Source organism: Columba livia, chromosome 1 (genome assembly GCF_036013475.1).
Source record: "Columba livia isolate bColLiv1 breed racing homer chromosome 1, bColLiv1.pat.W.v2, whole genome shotgun sequence".
Taxonomy (NCBI): Eukaryota; Metazoa; Chordata; class Aves; order Columbiformes; family Columbidae; genus Columba; species Columba livia.
This window is the reverse complement of record NC_088602.1, coordinates 200,060,728-200,084,919: the sequence shown is the minus strand read 5'-3', so window position 1 is coordinate 200,084,919 and position 24,192 is coordinate 200,060,728. Positions and strand designations below refer to the sequence as shown.

The 24,192-nt window shown below is 38.1% G+C and overlaps 1 protein-coding gene across 7 annotated transcripts in view; it reads left to right on the top strand.

The window, feature by feature from the left end:
- Positions 1-692: 692 nt before the first annotated feature.
- GNAT3 (G protein subunit alpha transducin 3) overlaps positions 693-24,192 on the top strand; it is a 44,420-nt gene continuing 20,920 nt past the window's right edge. For 2 of the 7 annotated variants that reach the window (XM_065049181.1, XM_065049182.1), the window contains exon 1: positions 1,201-1,246. In XM_065049181.1, coding sequence (XP_064905253.1) covers positions 1,216-1,246 — 31 coding nt within the window. In that variant the 5' untranslated portion in view covers positions 1,201-1,215. Of the gene's footprint in view, positions 1,247-2,177; positions 2,290-5,433; positions 5,510-9,347; positions 9,464-14,245; positions 19,752-24,192 lie in introns of those variants that run through there. The other 5 variants (XM_065049185.1, XM_065049186.1, XM_065049183.1 and 2 more) reach the window with 5 other exon arrangements.

Below are 24,192 nucleotides of genomic sequence, written 5' to 3'. Positions count from 1 at the left end.
TTTAAGAGAGGGCATGAAAGGTCTGTTCTGGTTTTGAAAAATGTGCAGTAGTGTGTTATTTCAGTGACAGCAATGAGCCATCAAAACAGGACGTAAATTTGTCTGTTTCTACTGGGAAAGCAAAAGAGGATCACCTTCCAGAACCCCTGCAGGAGTCCCCAAATGACTCAGTCAAGTACAAAAGGGAGGGCCACTTCACTGGACTGCAATAGGGGTTTTCTGACCATTCCTGGATACCAACTGGTCCAGTCAGAGGCATTTTCCTGTGCTAATGAGCAAACACCAATAAACCTCTGTGACTCCTTAAAGCTTTTTGTTATAATATAAGCAAATCTCAAATGCAAAGCTTGAACTAGGAGGTCAGAAGAAGAGCATTTGCACAGCTGAGAAAGGAGGTAAGATGGCTTGGCGTTTTGGAAAATAGTCACTGAAAAGTGGTGTAGCAGGAACAGGTTCTAGACAGGGACTCCACAGTACTAAATGTTCTAAATGAAGCAGCACAATGGTTTGCAGTTTTTATAGAAATACCTAATGAGTTTCCCAAAAGGAAACCCTCATCAGATTGGACTAATACCAATAAACATGTTATTGACATAAATAAATTAGGTCACACTGAGCTTGCCAGAAATAGATTGTACTTGAGATAAATCAATGATAGCTTGAGTAGCTGCCCACAAGCATTTCTGTCAATGCTGTTCTGAGAAACCAGACTGCTTTGTTCTACTCTCTAACAGAAAGTATTAGCAATTGTAATTAAGGTGAAAGGTTATAGTATCTCACTCCTATAGATGATTGATTCAGTCATAGGCAATGTAGACGGTTGCTTAAGAAAGCAGATAAAGAAAACCAAACCAAACAAAACAAAACAAAACACAACACCAAAAAACCAAAACAGGTGTCCTTCTCCCCTATTCTTGTTTATGATACTGGAGCTTTGCAAAGATGGTTTGTCTTTCCATGTTGAGTGGACTCGTGTGTAGTGCTGGGGAGAGCAGGAAGGGGAGCTCCTCCAGGCACCAGGCACCATTATTTTCCTGTCTCCTGGGTGGCAGCAGAAGCAGCAAACCTAGCTCCACACATTTTCCCACTAGCTTCCTCTTCCCTCCTTGTAGTGGGAGTTGCTCAACCTCAGCCAACCTCCACCCACCCCTCGAGTCTATTTCTTGGAGTAGCAAAACTCAGTTTTAGCTCCAAGGTTTGACCTGTCTCTGTTTCATGTATTCAAGATGGGGAACTGCTGTGCCAGGTAAGTCTAAGTTCTAGGAGGTCATTGTGAAACAAACCTAAGGAAACACATTTGTACCTCTAGAATAAACAAAGATGAATCCTGTGATTCAAGAATAAATGTCAGAGCTCTTCCTGTGAAATGCTTTATATAACACATATAAGGGAAGATGCAGCACGGCATGAGGTGGGGGACAGTATAGGCTGTTTTTCTCCGAAACCTTCCCTAGAGGATTACATTAGCCTGACCTGTCTAAGGGTAGCTTCAGACATTTCATTTAATTTCATGTTTCCATTAGAGGACATAGCTCTTCTCTTCCTTGGAACACTACTTCTAAAATTCACCCTAACAGAAAAATTTCTTTGTAAATGTATTGAATATAGATGTGTTTGTGTGTCTAACTCTGTCTCAGTACTTTTCCAAACAAGTGAAACAACTGGGCTTGGGGATTTCAAAAGCCCCTTCTCACTCTGCATACAGAAATTGCTTCTCCATCTAATTCTTTCTTATTATGAGGTGTGTGGGTTTAGTTAAACAATATTTTTATTTTAGAACAATGATGTATTTGTGTTTTCCTTTACACTTTTTGCTTCAGTCAACTGTGTTATAAAATTCAATTAAAAAAATTCTGATTTCAGCTTTACAAAAACCCCTTTATTTTGTTTTTGTTTCTAATCTCATGTCTAAGCAAAAACCTCACAGGCAAAATGGGGAAAGAAAAAGGTTTTGTAGCCTACAGTGAGAGAGAGAGAAAACACTTTTATCATTTCGAGGCTGGGGTGTATGGTGGTGGATTCTGGCCTGAGGTATGAGCATGTCATTTGACTTATATTTTTAGAGCTTGGTCTAGCTGGACACAGATAAACACCAAACCCACAGGATCAGACTGAGCTTGGAGACAAATCAAAATTATCTGTTTATCCTATATTTTTGCTGGTCACTTTAATGTTAGAACCATTTGAATGGGCACGGTCCAGACAGAAGTGAGATGGGACTGCTGTGGTTTTGGCAACTGAAACAAATGGGAGGTGGTCAACACTGTACGTCAGCCATGGAGAGGTACTGTAAGCTAAAACTCTTTTATCTTTCCTGCTGTCCCTTCTTCATAATAAGAGAAATCCACTTAAGTGGGGCTGCTGAGGGAGCCACAGCCTAAAGAGGGTAAACTTACTCATTCTCCATTGTCTTCCCTTTTTCCACTGCTGTTTGGCCATGCCAGAGGCTCTAAGATAGATCTAACAGCAAGGTAGTTCCAGCATTCAGTGTTAACTCGATGATGATAAGCACCAGGTCTCTGTTTCAGATCCAGCACCCATACAGGGCTCCAGGAAGCCTCCTGTCCACCCCTCCACTTCCCAGGTGTAATGCCATGAAATTAAGGGACAGAAGCTTTAAAATTATACAGGAAAGGAAACAATGCATTAAAAAAAAAAAAAAAATAGAACAAAATGCCATGTGCATTTCTACTGCATCTATACACTTGTGAAGGAAGAAGACAGCAAAAGGTTCTGATTCCTGAGACCAGCAAGCGAGACTGGATAGAACAAATTTACAGCACTATGCTCATAAGTATTGTCAAAATTTCTGAAAGTTTTTTTGGAAGAAAAGCATCTATTTATGCTTATAAAGGTCTCTCTAGTCAGTTAGTTGCCATCAGTGTAAGGAAACAGATTCTACTTCCCATGAGCTGTTAGGGATCCTGTCATACAACACTAACAATGCTTTTACGTCTGGTGCTACCATTGTACTTAAATGCACTGAGTGAGTATCAGAGCTTTTTCTGTTTAGAACTGAGCAGAAATGCAGTACAAACCAGTCCATAACTGACAAAACTAGTGCTGTACTGTGATTATCTTTCTGACTCTCTGCATAACACGAGACATCAAACTTCCTTGAAATCCTGATTTAATAGCTCCATTCTTGCCAAACTCTCCCTCCAGGCTCTTAGAAACTGTCATCAATTAAGTAAACAATTAGAGGTGGGAGGGAAGGAAAATTAGGAGCTACAAAACACATACATCACCATAAATATAAGGAAATTTCACCACCCTTGTTACGTATCACCACCTAAGCAATGTTTTTTTTTTTTATTATTAAATGCTCAACAAAAGAAGAAAACAGAGAGAAAATAGCTAAACCGTTTCCTTACTTTAATAGCTGTTTTGAAGGCTTAGAGACATCCTCAAAAAGCAAAACATTCTAGCAATTTCTGAAGTAATGATCCATTCATAGGTAATAAGGCTCACCCAAATTTATTTGCTCCTATTGTGAAAAACACACAGGATAAGATTCAGATCACCTTCTTTGGTGCCAGTGATAAACCCGAAGAGCATTTAAGAAGCTTGAGATTAATAAAGAGAATATTGACTGTCCAGTGTGGTGTAAAACTGAACCCCAGGTTCAGATGACATGTGTTTTATGACATAAGGTCTTTCAAACTGTCTTGACCAGAGCAGCCATGAAGGTTCCCACCTAACTGTCCTCACAATTCAGACTCTTCTTCTGCTAATTTTAGCAGTTGGAAAGTGCTGGATAAAAGGAAAAAAATATATATTCTCGAATGTCTATTCACTATTGAGTACCCAACCACTAGTTTACAGAGCCATCTTACTTTATGATCATCTTAACATCTTCTGTTCTTGGTGGAAAAGTCTAAGCTAAATTTCACACTCAGCACCTCTTTGGAGAATTCAGCATCTCTTGTGGAGGTGACAGCTTCCTACCATTGACTGTACCAGAAACCCTGGTGCCAAACTTCAGCTCTGTGACTCACCTCACAGGTCCGAGCAAGCCCTCCTATGCACTAGGGTGGCTAATTCAGGTGGTTAGAGTCTGTGTTTTGAATCTGGATCACATCAACAACTGCATACTGAGGTAGCTAGGCACTCCTCACTTTTTCTGGAGGAATTTAATACATAACTTTCAATTTCTTTGATACTGTGTTGTTCACTCTGATCTCCCCTTTGAGCCCTGGAGCAGTGTATGACCACATGATTGGAGGCTGTAGGAAAAATCCTCAGCCTAAAAAAAGTTTCTGAAATCCTTGTAATTTTCTTTAAAGTAAGTAAACAGCTATGTTTTAATCTGGCACACATCATCGAGGCATGTGCTATATTTCAGTGTAGCATTCAGAAAGGAAAGGGAAACTATCATGATGATCTATGCAACTAGCCAGAAAGACTATTTGAGGAAGAAGAGGTCATTGAGCAAGTTACATATGTGTAAAGGCACAAGAAGATTCGTGGAAATAAGGAGAGAAATCATGTTGAAACTAAATCTTCAGTTTTGTCCTAATTCTTATGAAGATATCACAAGTAACGAAACGTAGAAGTACACAGGACAACAAAAGCAGTCCCATTCTGTCTCTCTCTGGGTTAAATATGGCTGGATTTACTGTGCTGTAACAGTCTCTGGTAGAAATTAATCCCATTTGTTTCTGTAATACAAAGGGATTTCCATAACCTTCATATATAGCGTGTCCCAATGCTTAAGTACCAGTACAATTAGAAGGTTTTCATAAGATCTAATAGAAACCTTCTTTGTTAAGAATTATGACTATTTTTTTTTCCTGACCCTAACATCTGATCCCCATTCTCCTCAAAATGCATGTTTGCTAATTTTAGGCTATCGTGACCACTTCCACATCTCATTTCCTTGTTAGGCTATTTTCCAAAGTTTAAATGAAATATTTTTTTTTTTTTTTCCACTATGACCATTATTTCCATAAGCTTTTTTTTTTTTTTTTTCAATGCTTAATACAACTTTGCTTTGCTTTGTTACTTACTTTTAAACATCCTAACCCCTTTGTATAGTCTTCATCAATTAATAATAACAAAATGCATTTAAGCTGTTGAAACTACTACTAATACAATAATTTCATGGTCATACTTTCAGATTGCATTTATTTCATTAGATGAATATGTCAGAAAAAAAATTGTTATATATTCCTTGTAAAGATTAGGGCACAGGAAAGATCTGTTGCCCATTGCATTCACATGGTGTTTACTTATAAAGTGGTAAGGTGAATGTATACAACATTTTTGTCTAGAATGCCCCTGACATTTTCAGTCAGAAATTGTGTAAGAAGAAAGGAGCTATTTCTAGAATTTTGCCTCTGTTATGAGCTTCTGCACTTAGCTCTAAGAGGCTACTCTAAGGAGATGATGGAACCAAGCATGGTCTCATATGAAACTCCTTTTGTATTTCAGGAGTATAATGGTACCTCTGAGAAGAACTCTCCTGGACTGCATTAACTATGATATTATCAGCCACAATTCCTTTCAGGTATGTCTGTTATGACAAATCTGAAAATTTAAGACAGGCATATTCAGAACATATTTGTATATCCACTTTCTTCTTTCCATTAATATATATGGAGAAATGAGACTTTCAATATTTTCCTGCCCCTAGAGCATGTAATTTCCATGTGCACCCACACAGAACCAGAACAATTCAGAACTTGGCCTGTAATAAAACAGATGTTTTTCCGTAGTGGACTATAAGTCTGTGTAGTCAGACACACAGTAGCCAATTTTGTTTGCCTGTAAAGTTCATTTATACTTCTTTTTTCTGCTAGAGAAAACAGTTCTGTATCATTTCTGTTGGTTTGCTGCTGTATGTTTTGTTTTGGTTTGGTTTTCCATTTTGAAAACCATGAGTTCTGAATGAATGTTTTAATATTCAGACTACAGGCTAACAAAACAGTCAAAATTATTCCAGAGATGGATTTCATTCTTAGTTATTAATTCGATATAACCTCTGAAATAAAAATGTCCTTTCAAAAGTGAGACCTAGATGGATGGTTAGACTATACAACTAATCTAGTAAAGTGAAATTAAATGTGTTATCTTGCACGCTGAATAGGAAAAAAAAAAATAAACACACCACCCCACACACAAAAGAGCTCTTGTCAGCACAAAGATGCATGTGACTATTGTCACAGGGACACTCCCTGCCTCCCATTGTTCTTGATCACCGTTTCCTCATTTTGTGTTCATAGATCAACCACTGCACTATTTTAATGAAATATGTGTTTCTATCTATAAAATTATTTCATCTTATCACTCCCATTCCAGTGTGTTGGAAATTATCACTAGCTTTGGCTGTTTTCCAACTTCCTGTCAGTTTTCCAAACTTTTTGGGAGCCACTCATGAATTTCACATGGACCTTTTGCCCAGGAGGTCTCAGTGTTTATCAGGTTGTCTCCAGAGTGGCTGCCAGTAACCACTGCAAGAAACCTCCAGTAATGAGTCAAACATGTTCATGTGCTAAAGCCTGGAAAGGCTCTTAAATTCACGATCTTTTTCACAGTGTTTTCTTAAAATGAGGAATTGAACTTTGGCTCTTGGAGTCTCTCTGGACATTGATGCAATTGTCATGTGTCCAAAGACTTTGAGAAAAATAGTTCATCCTTAGCTTCTGTGGTGAAGAAAACTTTCACCAGATACTTGCATTGGAGAGGGACACTGTCCAAATTCTCCCTGGAGAAAGCCTGAGTTTCGAGCAGAAAAAAAAAGCTGGAAGGTTCTCATGAAATACATGCTTCTGATGAGAACCATTCTCAGAAGAACCTTTTTGAGAATAACAGCGAGAACACTGGAGATGGAGACAGCAAAGATTGTAGCATTCTTGCTGAAGATTTTCAGCAGTGAAAGATAAGGTCTCTATACTATATGCTGCAAGTGTGAGAGGAAACTGAACTCTGGAAATGCCTGTTATTTTTCATTGCCTGTGAAAAGAACAGGACACTAGTTCAGATGCAGACTTGTACACTGAAGGCATCTTCAGACAGCTGCAACTCTTGTCAACAAACATGTTTCATCTTTGTAACAGCAGTGATGGAATGTAGTTCTATTAAGCATTCACTATTCTAACAAATTATTGATAAAGAACACACCACATGAATGTGAACAATAAATTATTATTATTTATAAATATTCATATTTGTTGCTTCTACACAGATGTGCATTTTTAAAATAATATGATGTAACCTAGAAACCTTGGAGTATTTTCATAGATACAAACTTGTATAAACAAGATGCTCAAAATGGCATCTTGGGCTATCAAATGTTGATAAAGTAAGAGGATCTTTCAGTTCTTTTTCGCATAGTGTTACATAATTAGAAATGCCCCTGGAGAATGTAATGAACATTTCCCAAAATACACACATGTCAGAGATATATCCTCTTGTGTCTTCGGGTATGTCTCTCAGGGATCTTTTAGAAGTTACATCTCTTCCTCTCACTCTTACAGTTCTCACACAACTCATGACATTTTTAACTTTGGCCACTGTGACATCTCTGATATACCCCAAAAAATGAAATAAAAAGGATAGTATTGCCCACACTGCAGGTGTCTATTCACAATGATTTATCATCTTTTCTCATTTGTTATTTGGTGCCCTTTCCCAAAAACTCTCCTCACTCTTGGATCTTGGAAGCAGTAAGACTTTTTCACAGTTTACCCTCATTACATAGGAACATATGTTCCAAGAGGATGACATGGGGACAATGATAAGCAGGTGGCTGATCGGCATCTTGGTCAAAAAATGCTGTTTGTGGAGACTGATGCAGTCACAGACCAAACACAGACTAATAATTTCAATAGAGTAGAAGGGAGCTCATCATTGCTTGGTCACTTCTGAATGCAGCATTTTTCCATGTGTTAACGTTGAGCATTCCCTACAGATCAGACAAGGTGATTATGAAATAAACTGGTGGGTAAACTAAGAGAATAGGCTGCTCTGCTTCTCACTTTATCATGGTTAGGGCTGCGACAGGAGTGGAAGAGAGCTGCAAGATGCCCTGACAGCACTAAAAGACCACTTTGCTAAATAGTCTTTGTGTTCCTATGGGACACAGGTATTGGCTTCCTCACACACATGGATCAGCACAGATTGTACTAGGATGTACTAGGATAAGTAGGATGCTGCAGCCAACTGAAGAGAAGTACGTTCTTGAAAGCTTCTGCCATTTATTGACTAATTTGCTCTAACCGTTGAAGATATTAATGAAGCCACAAGAAAAATAATGCTTCTACTGACCTTTTGTTTTATAAGACTATTACTATGCTAAAGGTAATCTTAATTCAAGGGATTTCATCAGATGGGGAGAGAGACGAGTTGGCTATAATAGAGGTTAAAAAATCCTGGTAGCTAAAGCCTCTTGGCAGCCAGCATCCTGACAGAAAGGATCTAGGGCAATACAATAATATATTAGCATTAGATAGCACAGGGTGTTTCAAAAAGATGGGCCCAATATCAAATTGAAATTACTTGGAAATTGGGTCCATCTTTTTGAAAAACCCTGTGTACTAGAAAGACTTTATTTAAAGTTTAAATCACACCTGTGATCTAAGTAAGTGAAACTTCCAGCTCTGACATTGCAGATTTGTGCATATTGTGTACACAGAAAGCACCTCAGCCTGTTCTCACACTCTGACACTGGCTTAGAAAGCACAGGAAGGTGTAATGAAGGCTTTGAGAGGCAAGATCCAGAAAGGCTGATCATGAGACAACTTGTGAATACATTGTCCTTATCATCATGTCAGCTTCAGAACATACGACTTATACCTACAGTTACCAAAACCAACTATCAGAATCTACCTCAATTCTGTATTAATAAACTGTCACAGCTTTCAAACCAAGAGGTTGCAAGTAATCTGCCTTTAGCTGTGCCAATTTTCTTTGGCAAGCCAAGTCTACGAATTCTCCAGGGAATGTCATGAACACACCAAATTCTTTACCAGGATTGTCCTAACTATTTACAAGCACAGACAATCCAGTTCTAGGATACTTGCCAGGCATTCTTGAACTTACTAATATAGCTACTGCCTATAAATTCAAGAGATTACTGAGTGTAGGGGGCAAATACTGAGTGACGAGACTAATTTCTTTCTGTCACATGCCATGAAATAATCTAGGAGAGCTAATTGTCTGGAAAAGCACCCTGCATTACCAAGCTATATGTGTAAGGAATGGTTTAACTATGAAGTGGAAAATCTGGAGAGATATGATATGATATGATATTATATGATATGATATGATATGATATGATATGATATGATATGATATGATGTGATATGAGGAGTTTGATCACAACTGCTTGGAATTTGACCCTGCAGTGTCTGCAGTTGAGAAGGACTTAGACGCTGAGGAGGACCAAACGAAATCTAACACCCAAGCAGAGCACCACACTGAAGCACCAGGCGTGACTGCTCAGCTGGCAGGAACATGACAGGTATGTGACTCCCCTCCGCAGAGCTGGAACCACATAGGGCAGTGCATGGAGTCCAGCCAACACTTCAACCCAGAGATGACTTTCCATCAGGGTGACTCTGGAGCAGCAGATGGCATGCAGATAAATAAAGAGCCTGACAGAGTTGTGTGACATATCAGTAACACAGGTTGCCAGCTGCACGCCACTTTAAAATAAGGGATGGGCACTACAGTGACTTCTGGAGGCGCCACTTTAAAATAAGGGATGGACACCACAGTGACTTCTGGAGGAAACCTCACCCTGCAGCCCAAGAAAGTACTACCACAACAAATTTAATAATAAATATGAAAACACAAAATACATTACCGTGACAAGAAAAACATTTGGGACATGTGACATTATAACATGGGATAACTCACGTTTCCCACAGAGTATCTTTAATAGCTGCAGCCCTACCTTGCAGAATCCCTAATGAGAAAAATGCTCAAATGAGAAAATGGGAAAACACAGTCACTGTCCAAAGAACAGAGAGATTCTCTTCTGCACTTCAGTTAGAAATGGAGTAGACAAAGCCAACTTTGAGACATGATAAATGCTGGAAAGAGAAGAAATTAAGTAGAGAAATTTGTACAAAGCATCTGTAGATGCCAAGAGAACAAGACCTCAGGAGACTAGAAAGTAATTCTACTTAAAGATACAACCTTGAGAGTAAAAGAGGAGGGATAGTATTTAATTCTGGAAATTATTGTGTGGTTTTGAGGAACAAAAATATCACTCTTGAAGCCATAAACTAATGTGCTACCTGAAGGTACAAAGGCGTTCCCCATCTCAATGTTACTCTATAATTACCAAATTAGTTTCACACTTCCTTTTAGGCAGATGAAGTTGGACACCACTGAACACAGAGCCCCACTCCCAGTTGTGATCTGTTATGGAACACTTAGACACTATTGGCCTTCACAAAATGTCTGGCTAGTCTTGTTGGCTAGTCTTGTAGGCTCTTTTATTTCCTTTGCACCTAAGTCCTGACCTCATTTCTTATGAGACCTGAGGATTCAGGGCTTTACTTTTTTTCCCATCGACTTATTGTATGTGGGTGGAGTTCTTAACATATGTGCTTAGGATCTCCTTTTCCAAATACCCAGGGATTTGTGCTCATTCCATTCAGGAGAGTAGTAAAAACACTTTGTTTTTGTTTTTCCTTCTCTCCCTAAGAACAGAATATTTTTGGGGTGGAGGCCGACCTAGCTCAGGAAGGAATGCTCAGCTTTTACATTCCCCTTTAAGCGGAGTTAGAGCTGAGAAAAATGAGATAATTTCCGTTTTCCCTTGAATTCTTCCCAGGACAATACACATTTTTCCAGGGGAAGTGTCAGCTAGAGTTCTGTTAATTAGAACACTGCTTTATAACCAGAATGGAAGAATACTAAAACCATCACTAATTCTGACATTACAAAGAGTGAAAAGACCCAGTATTTTCACCACATGCTGCATGTGTCAGGATGAGGTACGTCATGCTGTTGTCTCACAGTATTTCAGGATACCATCAAGAAGGAAAGCACTCTAGGAATCTTGGTTGAAGACACTTGAAAGTTAAGCAGATCTCACCATAGAAGAAGACAGTGTATAGGGCTCAACCAGAGACTAAGATGGTTACAAGCCACAAAGATACTGAGAGATAACTTTGCCCCTCTGGACAAATAACTTTCCTGCCAGAAGTTATACTGAGTAGGAGACAAGGTTTCCTGAGAATAATTTCAATATTATAGATGGATTTCCCTAGGAAATCTCTCTTTTGCCTTAGCACATTTTGCTGCCATGCTCTATTATTTGAATCAATCAAGTCTAAAAAAGTGAAACGTATTGTTAAGGAATTTAATACCACCATGTTCTCTAAAAATCTACCAAAATAAGGATCTTATGTAGTTACTATTATGTCTTGGAGTGTGAATGAAAGAATATCATGCAACAGATGTTAGACAGTTTTCATAAGTATGTACTATAAGAATCTATATAGAATAAAACAGATCTCTTCAGATGCAGTACATTATGTCAGCAGCGGAACAAACCTTTTTACAGGGTTTATTATAATATGGCAACAACTCTTATGGAAAATAAATTTTGTGGACACATTCTTCATGCAGCACAGTTCAATTCGGCTGATATCCTGTAAATTACTCCAAGCTCTGAAACTACCTACTGATGTTCTCTTTGGTACTCAGAAATCAAGTTTTATCCAGCCACTACACAGCTATGTTGCAGTACAAGGCTGCTCGTATTCTGCTGAAGGGACTGCAGTCATAGACTGGTTAATTAGAACAAGTCTGAAAGATAAAAGGGAGGGAATAGTAATCTGCTGGGAGAAATGTCTTTTTGTCTTTTCCGTATTTTTCCCCACATGTTAGTTTGACACCAAAAAGAAAGGTTAGAATGTTTGTTATTCAAGGAGTACTACAAGTCAAATCAGAATTGTGTTTGCTTTTACTATTCATTCATTTCTGGCTGTACAAGGCACTGTGGGACTTGGCCAGTCTTAATAAATGGGTCTATTGGGAGCTGGAAACGTTCAGACTGGGATGTTGACAAAACCTTTCCCCATTGTTTTAAGCTTTTTTTAAATGTACAATGTTGACTGTTCACCTTGTACTAGAAACTAAATCCTTTTAGCAGAGATAGCAGACATCACCTGCTTTCTCACTCAGATTCCCTTTTTCTTTTTTTTCCCCCCGAAAATATGAGATGCACCTCTTGCAGGATGCAGCTGGTGTGAGCGTCAGACACTCTAATGGGAAATACATGTGAAACAGTTCAAAGACCCCAAATCATTTATTCATTGTAGTGCATTACATCTCACTGTTCTTTTTAATTTTCTTGGGTGAATCAGCAACAAGCCAGGAGAAAATTTAAACTCACCGTAGCATAGAGAGCATTTGTTAATCTGTGTAAAAAGGTCAGACCCTGAGATATTTGCTGTCCTCACTGCAGTTCGCAGCTCTTTTAAATGTATCACAGACATCCCACAAGCATGGTCTGGAGTCGGAGTATCAGATCAGCAGAGACTGAAGGGTTTGGTCTTCTTTTATAGCTTTGCACTGGATGGGATTTTTTGTCACTGGTGAGCCAAATCTATACATCGAGTTTCAAACTTTCAGAATGAGCAGTTCTTAATCAGAACATAGTGGCTCAGCCATGCATCTGCTGTCACAAAATTGGCACTGAGAACACAGCCTATGTTCAGCTTAAGTATTTGTAAACACGCCAAGATTATGTGAGTCTTATCTGGACCGATAGTCAGCCAGCGAGGCCCCACCCAGAACTCAAAAATCTTTGGTCACACAGTCACAAATTCCATTGCATCAGTGATTGTTGCAATTATAGAACTAATGGTAATAAGTGTACTGCAGCTAGTACAGTTCATGTATCTTATAGTGAGTCTGACACTGTCACACAAAGAGAAAAGAATTACTGGATATGTCAATATTTTGGGAAAAAATCTGTTTGACGGGGTTGAAAATACAACACCATTATTTTAAAAATGTTTTCTCTTGGCATTTGTAATGTTGTTTTTTTTTCCTTCTTCTACTTCCTTTTCTTTTCACCTGTGTAAGCAGTAAAAATAAATTACTACCTCATTCCCTTTTCCTTTCTTGTATAACTAAATGGCTTTGCAAATATTACAGTGCTATTACTGTGATACTGCTATAGAGATAAGGGACAAGATTTACTGTTTTCTTCTGCTATTGGGTAAAGTTTCCTAGATAGAAGCCGACAAACTGAGGGGGGAGAAGGGAACCAGAAAATCATAGGCTGAACTCTTTTTTATACTGAGTGCATGAAAAGGAAAGGGAAATATTAGGAAGGATTCTTATCCAAAATATGGAGATCTTATAAACACCAACAAAAAAAAAAGCACGAAAATATGAAGTATTGAAAACTAGACATACAACCGTCTCAGCTGATATTAACCACAACATTTTTTTCTCACCAATTATCAGTATATTAGTTATTCTTACTTTAATAAGGCTTTTTCCATAGCATGGAAAATAAAGATGATAGTTTATCACACAAACCTCAGACATGGTATCTACAATGCTAAGTTCAGTTACGTGACTCTACTGAAACAGCTATGCTAGAGTTAGTTTAATTTCTGAAAAATCATTATGAAAGGTATGTAGACCTGATTCTATTTATTTTATTTTTTTTTTTGTTGACACAAGAGGTTAAACAGCAGGATTCATCAATAAATGGAATCTGTAGTAAAACTGATGATTACAGGCCATAGGACTACCAGAATCTTACCTTTCATGTAACAGAATATTTAAATCACCATGGAATCATGTAATGTATACAGAAAAGACTTCACAACAGGCACATAATAGGAATATTAAAGAATTGCTAGATCATATACCTGAGTTGCTCTGAATTCAACGCTCATCTGTTTTCATGAGGACATAATTTCAGCTGTGCTTGAAAAGACTCAAGGAACTTGTTAACTTTTTCCACTAGCCAATAGTGCTGTTGCCCAAACACTGTATTTCAAATGTTCTTGCACACTGCTCTGGGTCAACATTAACTCTGGACAGTGCTCATTAGTGGTCGGTATGCTACAGGGCAGGGCTGCCTGTCAGGCAGACCTTGGCAAGCTAGAGAAATGAGCCAACTCACAAAACACAAGGACAAATGCAAATTCCTGCATTTGGAGTAGTATAACTCCATGAAACATTACAGTCTGGGAGATGACTAGAGAGAAGGTGGATTTGCAGAAAAGGACCTGAATGGTGGACACCTTAAGAATACAGGGAACCCTTCCACTGAGCAATCTTGAGGACACATCCAGAGAAATGTTTCTAGGTTTTGGACCACTAATTAAAAAAACATAAAAAATAAATAAAAAAAAATAATTTTAAAAAATGGTAATGAGCCAAAGGAGATTAGAAGCCTGAAGCACATGCCAAAGATGGTGCTGGGTTTTCTCAGCCTGGCTATGGAGAGAATCTAACTGCAGTCCTCCATTAAGAAAAAGGGAACCTGATAGAGCCAAATTCTGCTGAGAAAGGAGGCAAAAGTCACATCCTCCAGCAAAGGAAATTCCAACCACAGAAATGGAAAATAAATCTTCACACTGAATGTTTAAGTGGTGAAACAGGCTACATGGAGAGGCTGTGAAATTTTTGTCTTTCCATAGTTTAGAATTCAGCAATGCAAAGCCCTGAAAACTTTAAATTCGAACTTATCTCTGCTTTGAACTGAGAGTTGGACTAGAAACCGAGGGAAGTCACTTCCAACCTAAATTGTTCTATTATTTTATTAGAGAAATCTCAACTAGTTTTACCTTAACTTAAAGTTATGAAACTGGTCTATGAGTTCCTAAGGCCTCAAGGAGTTTGACATGGCACTCTTTAATGTCTCTTTCTTAACGAACCTTTATATTTTAATATAAAATCATTTCAGTAAAAGACTACTTATGTGTGTGTCTGGAGAAGGGGGAATTAGGAAAAGATGAGCCATCTTTGCTGATGAATGATGTATCTCAGATATCACCTGTCTTTCATATCAATGTATTCTGTTTTGACCCTTCCAGCACAGGTATCTGAAAAATAAATGGATTTGCATTCCATAACATCTCAACCCCATTTTATTATTGTGTACATTCACAAACAGAGCTACTGCTTATCCAAAACAGAACACAAGAGACCAACCTGTGAACTTGAATCACAACCATTAATTTCAATATATTTCCCTGCTGAGAGGACAGACAGTCCAGAGAGGTTTTTCGGATTAAGTCACCTTATCTTATACATATAACTGAACAGCGGGTAGCAGCATGATAAGGTCTAAATATTCATCCCTCCATCAAATCTTGTGGCCAAGTTCTTAAAGGTAGTCCAAGGTCTGACTACCCTTGAGTCAAAAAGACTGAGCATGCCACATGTATGCATGGGCAGAACAGATGGCAGCAGCGCCACAGGGTAAACCAAAGAACCTGGAGAATGTGCTGCCAGTGAACCTGGAAGGTCTGCTGATGAATATCAGAAATAATTCAGTCTCCTACTGTGATTTCTATAAATATTTACAGAAGTATGAAGCTAGCTGGTAACACCAATTTGATGATCGTCACCTTTGCTTTTTCTACATCAGATATCTCAGTGTCATAGTACAGTTGGTATGGAGACTGATACATTTTCACTTTGACTTGAGATGTATGGATATGATTCTTAAGAGGAACAGGATACTTACTGGGACAAATGTTTGTGGGTTTCATGTCACACTCAAGTTTCAGCAGTTTCAGTTTCCTGACTGAGTCACAACATCTTGGAAGAGGATTGGAGTGGAAGGAGGATATAGCATGAGAAGCCCTCCATGGCCAAACTACTACACAAAGATTCTCCACCTGTTACTGCTTGGCTAGATGGGCAGTTCTGAAAGTCAAGCCTAACAGCTCCTTCTAGGTCCATCTTACGTTTTTGCAAGTCTGAGAGATGAAAACCTCACAGAAGGATTAACATCCATCTGGTATATCACTTATGGCTGTCCGCAATACAGCTGTGTGTGGAGATAGTACCACAGATCCACAAATATTTCAGCCCCATGACCATGTCCGAGTGCCAGAGGTAATAAATCTTGACTCTTAACAGGTTTCAAAAGCTCTGGCTTTATGCCACATTAATGCAGTTTGCCATGGATCCCAGTTAATACCAGTACTGACTGCGAGCATATAAGGAGTCCCTGCACCTACTTTGTTATGTCTCTAGAATACCTGTCATTCAGCAGATATATCTGCACATCAATAGGAAAAAAAGTCTAGATGGGCTTGTCAATGTTGCTAAAACCTCCTCATTTTTCATCAGTGTCAGTCTTCAATATTTTATCAGGGAAGAGGGAAAACATTAGTTATACTGAAATGTGAAAAAACAATGATCAGCCTTCAGTCTGAACAATTTGTAAATGCAAAGACTTGGGAAGCAGACAAGAGAGAAAGGAGGTGTGAATTTCCTAAGCTATCCCTATTTCTTTGACTGAGAACAGTATAGTACTTTCAGAAGAAACTGAAAATAAAAACCCAATTGAAAGACAGACTATTAACAGAACAGCCTACATTTTTTGCCAAGCAAAAATCCCCAAACAGTATCAGTTTAATATAAGTTCCAAAATAAAAAAGTGGAATTTGAATCCAGAACCCTAAATCCATGACTTCTGAATATACTGTTTAAGCCTTTCAGAAAGTCTTACAGAACTTACAGCTCGTACTACTTATAGCTTTTACTAGCTACAGACTGCCTTTGGAGTACACTCTACATTATCAGCACCACCTAGAGTGCATCATTGGAAACAACTCCAAAAACATAGTATTATTTACAAAGTGTGATTGTATTTCAAAAGAACATTTTCCAGACTTACTCTCTCTCAAAGACTTTCATATCAAACATACATGGCTGTTACAATAGAAGAGACACAGTGAGAATCAATATTTTATTATTGCACCTAGAAGAAGCAGAGGAAAGATACCACATTTTAGATTCAACTGAACCCTGTGAGGCAGTGTCTATAGCTTCTGGCTTGATCACCTTCAGCAAGTTCCTCAATCAGAATACAGTTAGTGATGATAATGATAATGATGATGATAATGATTACGACAGCATGTGAAGCAGAACAGAATCCTGTTCATTCTTTTAAATCTGCTTTGATTCACCAGAGAAATAGAAACAGATTGTTTTTTTTCAGTAAAGTATTTAGATAAAGGTTTGAAGGCAGAAGTGAGCAAACCAAATGGATAAGATACTATAGATATCATATGCTTATAAAGTAACTGTTTGTGTCTGTATTTCTTTATTCTGTTTACTTCCTGCTTGTATCTGACACCTACTTACTTAAAGCCAGCTCCTGTAGGTCCTCAAAACAGCAACAGAGGATGGTAGGAAACTTATGCTATGGGATGCACACTTGCTTTTCCGTTGCTTCCCATCTAGGAAAAGTGATGTGAAGCTTTCTGTCTTGAATTATTTAAACTCAGTTTTTGAATGGTATAACTGAACAGCACCTATTTTACCATCACAGTATTCCAGTTCGATAATGCAAAAATAAAATGCAAAATGAGTAGACTACTATATGCGTGGAACAACTCAGTAGTGAAATGGGCCCTTCATCTGGAAACGATGTTCTTCTCTGTGATTTGTGACTTTATCAGTTAATTTGTAAATTCAGTTAGCATTCAGAAATACTCAAACAGACTTACTTTTCAAAACCACTGAAATCCATAGCAGCACTGTACTTGCCTATGTTTCTGATAAACAGACACCTGCCACTGATATCACAATTCTGAAGCTGCTTGTTTTCATTTTTTAAACAAATCACTTGTTACTATGGTTGCATATATATCTTCTTACAGTCTATTTTAAAAAATAACCAAAGTAAGAATATAGGCTAACAAAACAGAGTGTTTTCTTGCATTGTAAATGTATATGCAAAAGTTCAGCTGCTAACAAGTACTGATTATTCATTTCTGGCAAAGTAGCACAAGGAGACTGAAAACAGCTTCCTGCTCCACCAATTGAACAGCATATACTGAAAAAGCTCAGCTTCAGATCTTTATTGCAGTACGTGGTCTTAATTTTAAGTCTGAGAAGATAATCACATTGCATGGGATGAACACAGCAAAGGACCTGTCTTTTCTCAGAAGAGAGCTCTCTCCTGCTCTTATGGTACAGAACTCATTAGTACCACTGACGATCTTTAGTCCTTGTACTCCTATATTTCCCATTCAGTACCAGTTGCTTTCCTGTTACATCTGGGGTCCACCTACTTCTGCTGTGGGAAAGCTGCTTTTCTATGCAATACGATGAATTAAATACTTTGCCTCTGGCCCTATTTCTCATATATCTTCTGACCTAAAAATATGTTTAATACCATTCAAACTGACTGGGATGCTTATATTTCCCTTGAACATTATTTCCAGGCTAAACCTTTTAAGCTTACATACTGTAAAGTCAGAGTGATATACACTATTGCTAGTCAATAATTGTAAATTGTAATATCATTGTATTATTTCATCTTTCTTATGTTTGTATGTTTTGCATAATTGAAATATATAATGAAGTGAATAAGTAAAATATTACAATTAATTTCAATATAGCACACTAATAAGATATATTTTATTGGAATTCTTAATCTGAAGAGAAGGAACCAAAAAGAAAGTATTTCTATTCTTTTAGTCTTGATGGTAATTCTACTCTTACCCACTACCACAATATTACAGTAGAGTATATTTTCTCAATACACAGCTGATACTACATGGCAAGAATATTTCCACTGTATTGCATAAAATATTTCTATATTTCTATTGCACTATGAGAAACTAAGATGAAATTATTACATCAATGAGGAGAATCTGGCCTGTGTCCTTTCTTACACAAAAAAGTTGTGGGGCTTTCAGCCAAAGCTAGTAACTGCTAATAACATCATAGAAAAATGGAAAAGACTGTGACATTTATCAAGGAATGGTTGCACAAAAGTATCCCAAAGACATTACGAATTGCAGTAAACTACCTATTACCATTACAAGAAAAGAAATGCACTTTCTATAATATGAAAATACAGCAAACATTCTGCATGTTAACTCATAATTGTAACAAAATATGCCTTAACTATATAAATCCAAATTCTGTTATTTTAAAATAAAGAATGCATATATTTAGAGCTATAACCACTGAGAAAGATGAAAAATAATTTATGTAAATGCTTCAAAGACACATAAACCTTCAGGTGCTTCAGGACACCAACACTGATTCACAAGCTGAATTTTTTTTCCTTGAGCTGAGTTATTCTGAATTTCACTCTTTCAAGATATTCTGCACATTTCTTTGAAGCATGTGAAGCTGGAACCTGTCTGAAGCAAGACAGATATCTATCTGGCCATTGGCTTTGCTCTTGAATGGATTATTTTAATTCTATGACCTCATAACAGCACATTTTCATGTCCTATATAAATCCTTCCCTGTAGCATCTCCAGATCATGTGACAGGTGAAAAGGGACCATTTGCTCTGAAGGGACCATTTGATTTGAAGGCTGAACACAGAGGTTGAATGGGATTTTTAAATTATCTTGAAGCACAGGCTGCTGTCCTCCTTCTGAATTAAAGCAACTAGTCTGATAAGAAGGAAATCAGCTGGACAGAGGATTTTTAACACCTCAAGATGGGCAGTGGAGCTAGTTCTGAGAGCAAGGAGTCGGCCAGGAGATCCAGAGAACTGGAAAAGAAACTCCAGGCAGACGCAGAGAAGGAAGCCAGGACAGTCAAACTACTCCTGTTGGGTAAATACAATAAAAATAATTGATAATGCTTTTCCACTGAGGGGTTATTTTGTTCTGGAATTACATTTCAGTACAGCGAATTTCCCACCTCTCAGTATTTTATTTGAAGAACAGAATCCTGTAATACATGCACAAAATGTTTTCTAGTTATCAACACTCTTTCATCAATCTACTAAGTCACATGTAACAGGCTGGAAAGTGCCATGTCACTGCATATATTTAATTTTAAATATTATAAATATTTAACTTTGAAAATATTACAGAAATGAGAGCCTACTGTTGGAATAAATGTTATGATGCTTACTTGCATAGTATGTAGCACAGATGTACCTTTTTTTCACGGATCTCTATGCATTTGTTTGCAGAACTAAGAGAGATAACTGTTACATAGAAAATCCACAGGTGTCACAAGGTATTGATATTGTTTACTTTCCAAACTGTTGCACTTCATTTTTTACAGAAGCAGAAAGTGACTTAGAACAGCTTTTTTCAATGTATAACAATTATATTGTGGAGAGTAGAATGGAAGGTAATGAAACGAAATGAATCCAGATGAATATTCTCAGAGACTGCTACTTCTAATCCACACTATGATCAATTTATTAACGGCCAGCATCTATAGTGGCTAAATAACTTTTTTTTCTTAATGCAGCCTTATTCTTCTCTCTTTTTCCCATGGCACTGCATAGCCTGCAAGAAATATCCAAGAGCATAATAACACTGCCATTATCTTAATATTTTTCTTTTAACAGCATGATGATAGTTTACATTGGTTTAACCAAACAAATAGAAAAACAGCCTTTGGTCATTGAAATGTTTCTATTTTTTCTTCGTTGTAACCACAACTTCAGTTTTTAGTGTTTCCCAATGTATATGATCAGGCTTTTTCTGACACTATTACTATCACATATTCTAGATAACTTTAGTCAATTACTTTGGGATTAATTGCAAGCTATGTGAGAAAGACTTCTAGTTCATTAATTTCAAATCTGAACATATTTCAGTTTCATCAGCTCTATAAGCACTCTTTTCATGAGACAAGATGATCATCAGAATCTGAAATACTTTTTCTGAAGTTTTCTTCCTTTATTGATGTCACACATGATAAAGATTCAAATTTGTTATGCTTTTTCTGACAAATCACAAGGAACCAAGGACTTGGTAACAAAAGCAAGTTAGGAAAAAAAAATAATTATAGACTCAACAGCTTGAATTTTCTTGTTCTTGAAAAAGCAAGAGGTGAATGAAATGTACATCTGTTTGGAGCCTATTGCACAGCTAGAGTGAAAGCGTCTCTTGAACACCTGCAATCACAGCTGCTGAAGCACTGTATAGCCCCTGCTATAGTCAACCAGCGAAATGGCCAGATAGGAGAGGATTAAATCTTCTATGTTCAGATCTAGACCTGTTGCCTTTCCATATATCTGAAGTGATCTCAGAAATGATTCAAATTTTTCACTTCATAAATCAAGGGCAGCTCCATTCAAGACAACCGGTCCAGTCCTACCCTAGTTCTAGGTTCAGATTTCACCATTGTTTCTTTCACAGTAGGCAGTTTGGTAGAAAATGCTAAAAAAAAAAAATATGAATATGTATATCATAAGTTTCTCAGTGTGAACATTATGCTCTTAATACTAAAATGTAAAAACAAACAAACAAACAAACAAAAGTATTCTGACCATTTCCCAAGAAGATTATTTGACATCTAGTCTGGTCTCTCTGTATCCTCCCATAGATACCTTTACAAAAATGAAATTATATCTAGAAACCAAAGAGACCCCATATGTTTATGTTAAGTTCCATGATGTGGGTAAACACATTATCTGTGTTGAGGTGATAATTTACAGTGTATATGACATACAACTAAAGACTACAGATATAAACTGGGGAGGTGAAAAATCATGCCACTTTCTGCTGTTCATCACAAGGTGTCAGGGAGCCAGGAGGTTTAAGTCCTGTGTCAGCTGTTCCTATGTTGTCAAGGCCATCCCAACTTGTCCACAAATCTAGCCTCTACATATTTATACTTTAAAAAAGTCATATTGTTTTATGAGTCTGGAACAAACTCCAAGGTGAAAGTTTTATTTCCTTCGTATCAGGGCCATATCTTGCCTACTGCATCACATGCAGTTTTTATACTTTGTTGGAAGCCAGCTTGCAGTTTATTTGTGTGCAAAGTACTGCACGCATTTGAAATGTGCCCAAAATAGCTGACACTTAAAGTGGTGTTTCACAAAAATAACTTCACTTTAGTTGAAATAATCATTAAAACTTTGGACTTATTTATTTTCAAAGTATTACTCCCTGGCCCCATTGTCTACAGTTTTCAGTGACAGGACAAAGCTCACCCTCATCTGAGCTGGTCATCCTCAGCTCACTTTACTGAGAAATACTCACTTTTAGAACACGGCTTACATAATTTGATTAAACTATTTTCTTTAGGGTGACAAAAATTTGAGGCTTCTTTTTTTTTTAGTTTTAGAAGCAAGTATTTTTCTCCAGTGACTATAAGAGGCCTCTGATAAGCAGTCTGAATGTAGAAGCTTATAGTATAGACATTTAAAACCAGTTAAATTAATTAAACCCTGCTCAACTACCATAGTACATAGTTACCATAGTACCAAGTCAGACTTAAGTTCCTGTTGTTAACACCTGCATTGGAAGCAAAGGCTTTGAGTACAAAGATGGCTCAATAGTCCTATTGGCTGGAATACACTGATTTTCTCTTTTGGGGGATGGGAAGAGGGGGAGCATTTAAGGACCTTATTCCCTCAAGAGGGTTAGATCTTTTCTCTAGTTTCTTTCTCTCATGGAGAAAGTTTGTTGAGTTTGCAAAGAGGTCCGGGAAGATATAATTTAATAGTTTCCAGAGTTCTGAATGGCACACACAATGCTCGGGCAGAGGTTTGCAACCTCTTCTGATTCTAATTTGAAGATTTTCTTTTCCTGTATTTTGCTATTTTATGTCATTGTCAGTGGCTTTTGTAACAGTTTTCAAACAAAATATTCAGGCAGTAGTCTCTTAGTTTTCTGACTTTTGCTTCTGGAAACTTTCCTAAACCAAACCTCTACTTCCACATAAATAATTAGTGTTAGAAATAATAGATCTTTCTCTGAGACACAACAGCAGCTTAATATATAGAAAGAACCTTCTTCAACAGCTCAGCAGATGCTAGTCTTGAAAGGGGCTCGTACCCGCCCCAGTTTCCACAACTATTCGAAAAAATTCTTCTTAGAAAAACAATAACATCAAGTGACAGCTGAGGTCCTGCATTCTGTTTTCCTTTGAATATGAGATATTCTCACCAGCTTTCAAGTTGCCTTCAGTTTTTCCTCTATTTCTGTTCTGTCTGTTTGCCTCAGTGTTCTGCAGGGAAGGGACCAGGCAGTTCCGGAGCAGGGGACAGGTCAGGCTGCTGGGGACGGTTCTTTGTGGATCAGTGCTTGCAGCCACACGACACAGCACTTCTTGGGTCTCCTCTGCAGCCCCAGCGCACCCAGAAACATGATGGGCTGGGGACTTGAGGGGGTGCCATCCCAAATATCTGAAGCAAGAAGAGAGGCAGGCTACAGTCTTCCAGGGTGCTGTGTGTACACAGGTATATGTGGTGTGCCTTGGGGCACGGTGACCGAGATCTCTGGGAAGAAGTGTGGGAGTAAACTTCCATCAGGTTTACTTGCAGTGAGGACACCTTCAGCCCCCAGGAGCAGGGCCAGAGATTCAGGCACTGACTGAGATTTTTGTGCCAAGAAAATCTTGGCTCGATTATAATTGGCCTTTTTGCTGCCTCCTAAAAGGCAGCTGCCTTCAGCTCCCTGTGCAGTCATGGAAGGGCTCTCACGGTGGACTCTTGCTGCTGTTTCTGTGAGCAGAGGGGTTCTGCCATGGGTGGGAACGCAGCCCTGTCCCTGCTGCCCTGTCCTGGGGCCCTGCCCGAAGGAGCAGGCTGCACGGGATGGGGAAGGAAGAAAGGAAGCAGGTGCAAAGTAAATTGTTTCTGACCCATTTCCTGGGGTGCAAATGCTGCTACAACTAACACGGTACTCCGGAGTGAAGCCGAAGTCTGAGTCATCTGTTGTTTAGATAAAGGCAATACTGGATCATAAATTAAAGATGAGCAGAGGTAGAAAAATGCACCCAAATGATACAAATTATGCCTCCCACTCTATTTTAACTTTGCCTTTCAGATCTGGAAGAGACGTTCATTTCTGTATTATGTTTCCTGGCATCTTCCCATAAGGTGAATGTGTGTATTCTCACCACTGACTGCTCTCTTCCCTACATAAAGTGCAGTAAATGCCACCTTGCCAACAGGGCTTTACCAGGTTCTACAGAGGGCACTGAAAAGATAATAGATGATCTATAGCAAATTTGCATTTTTTCCAAACTGTGGCAGATGGCAGCATCAGCCCATTTTGCATAGGCTTGCTTGTCTCTCAC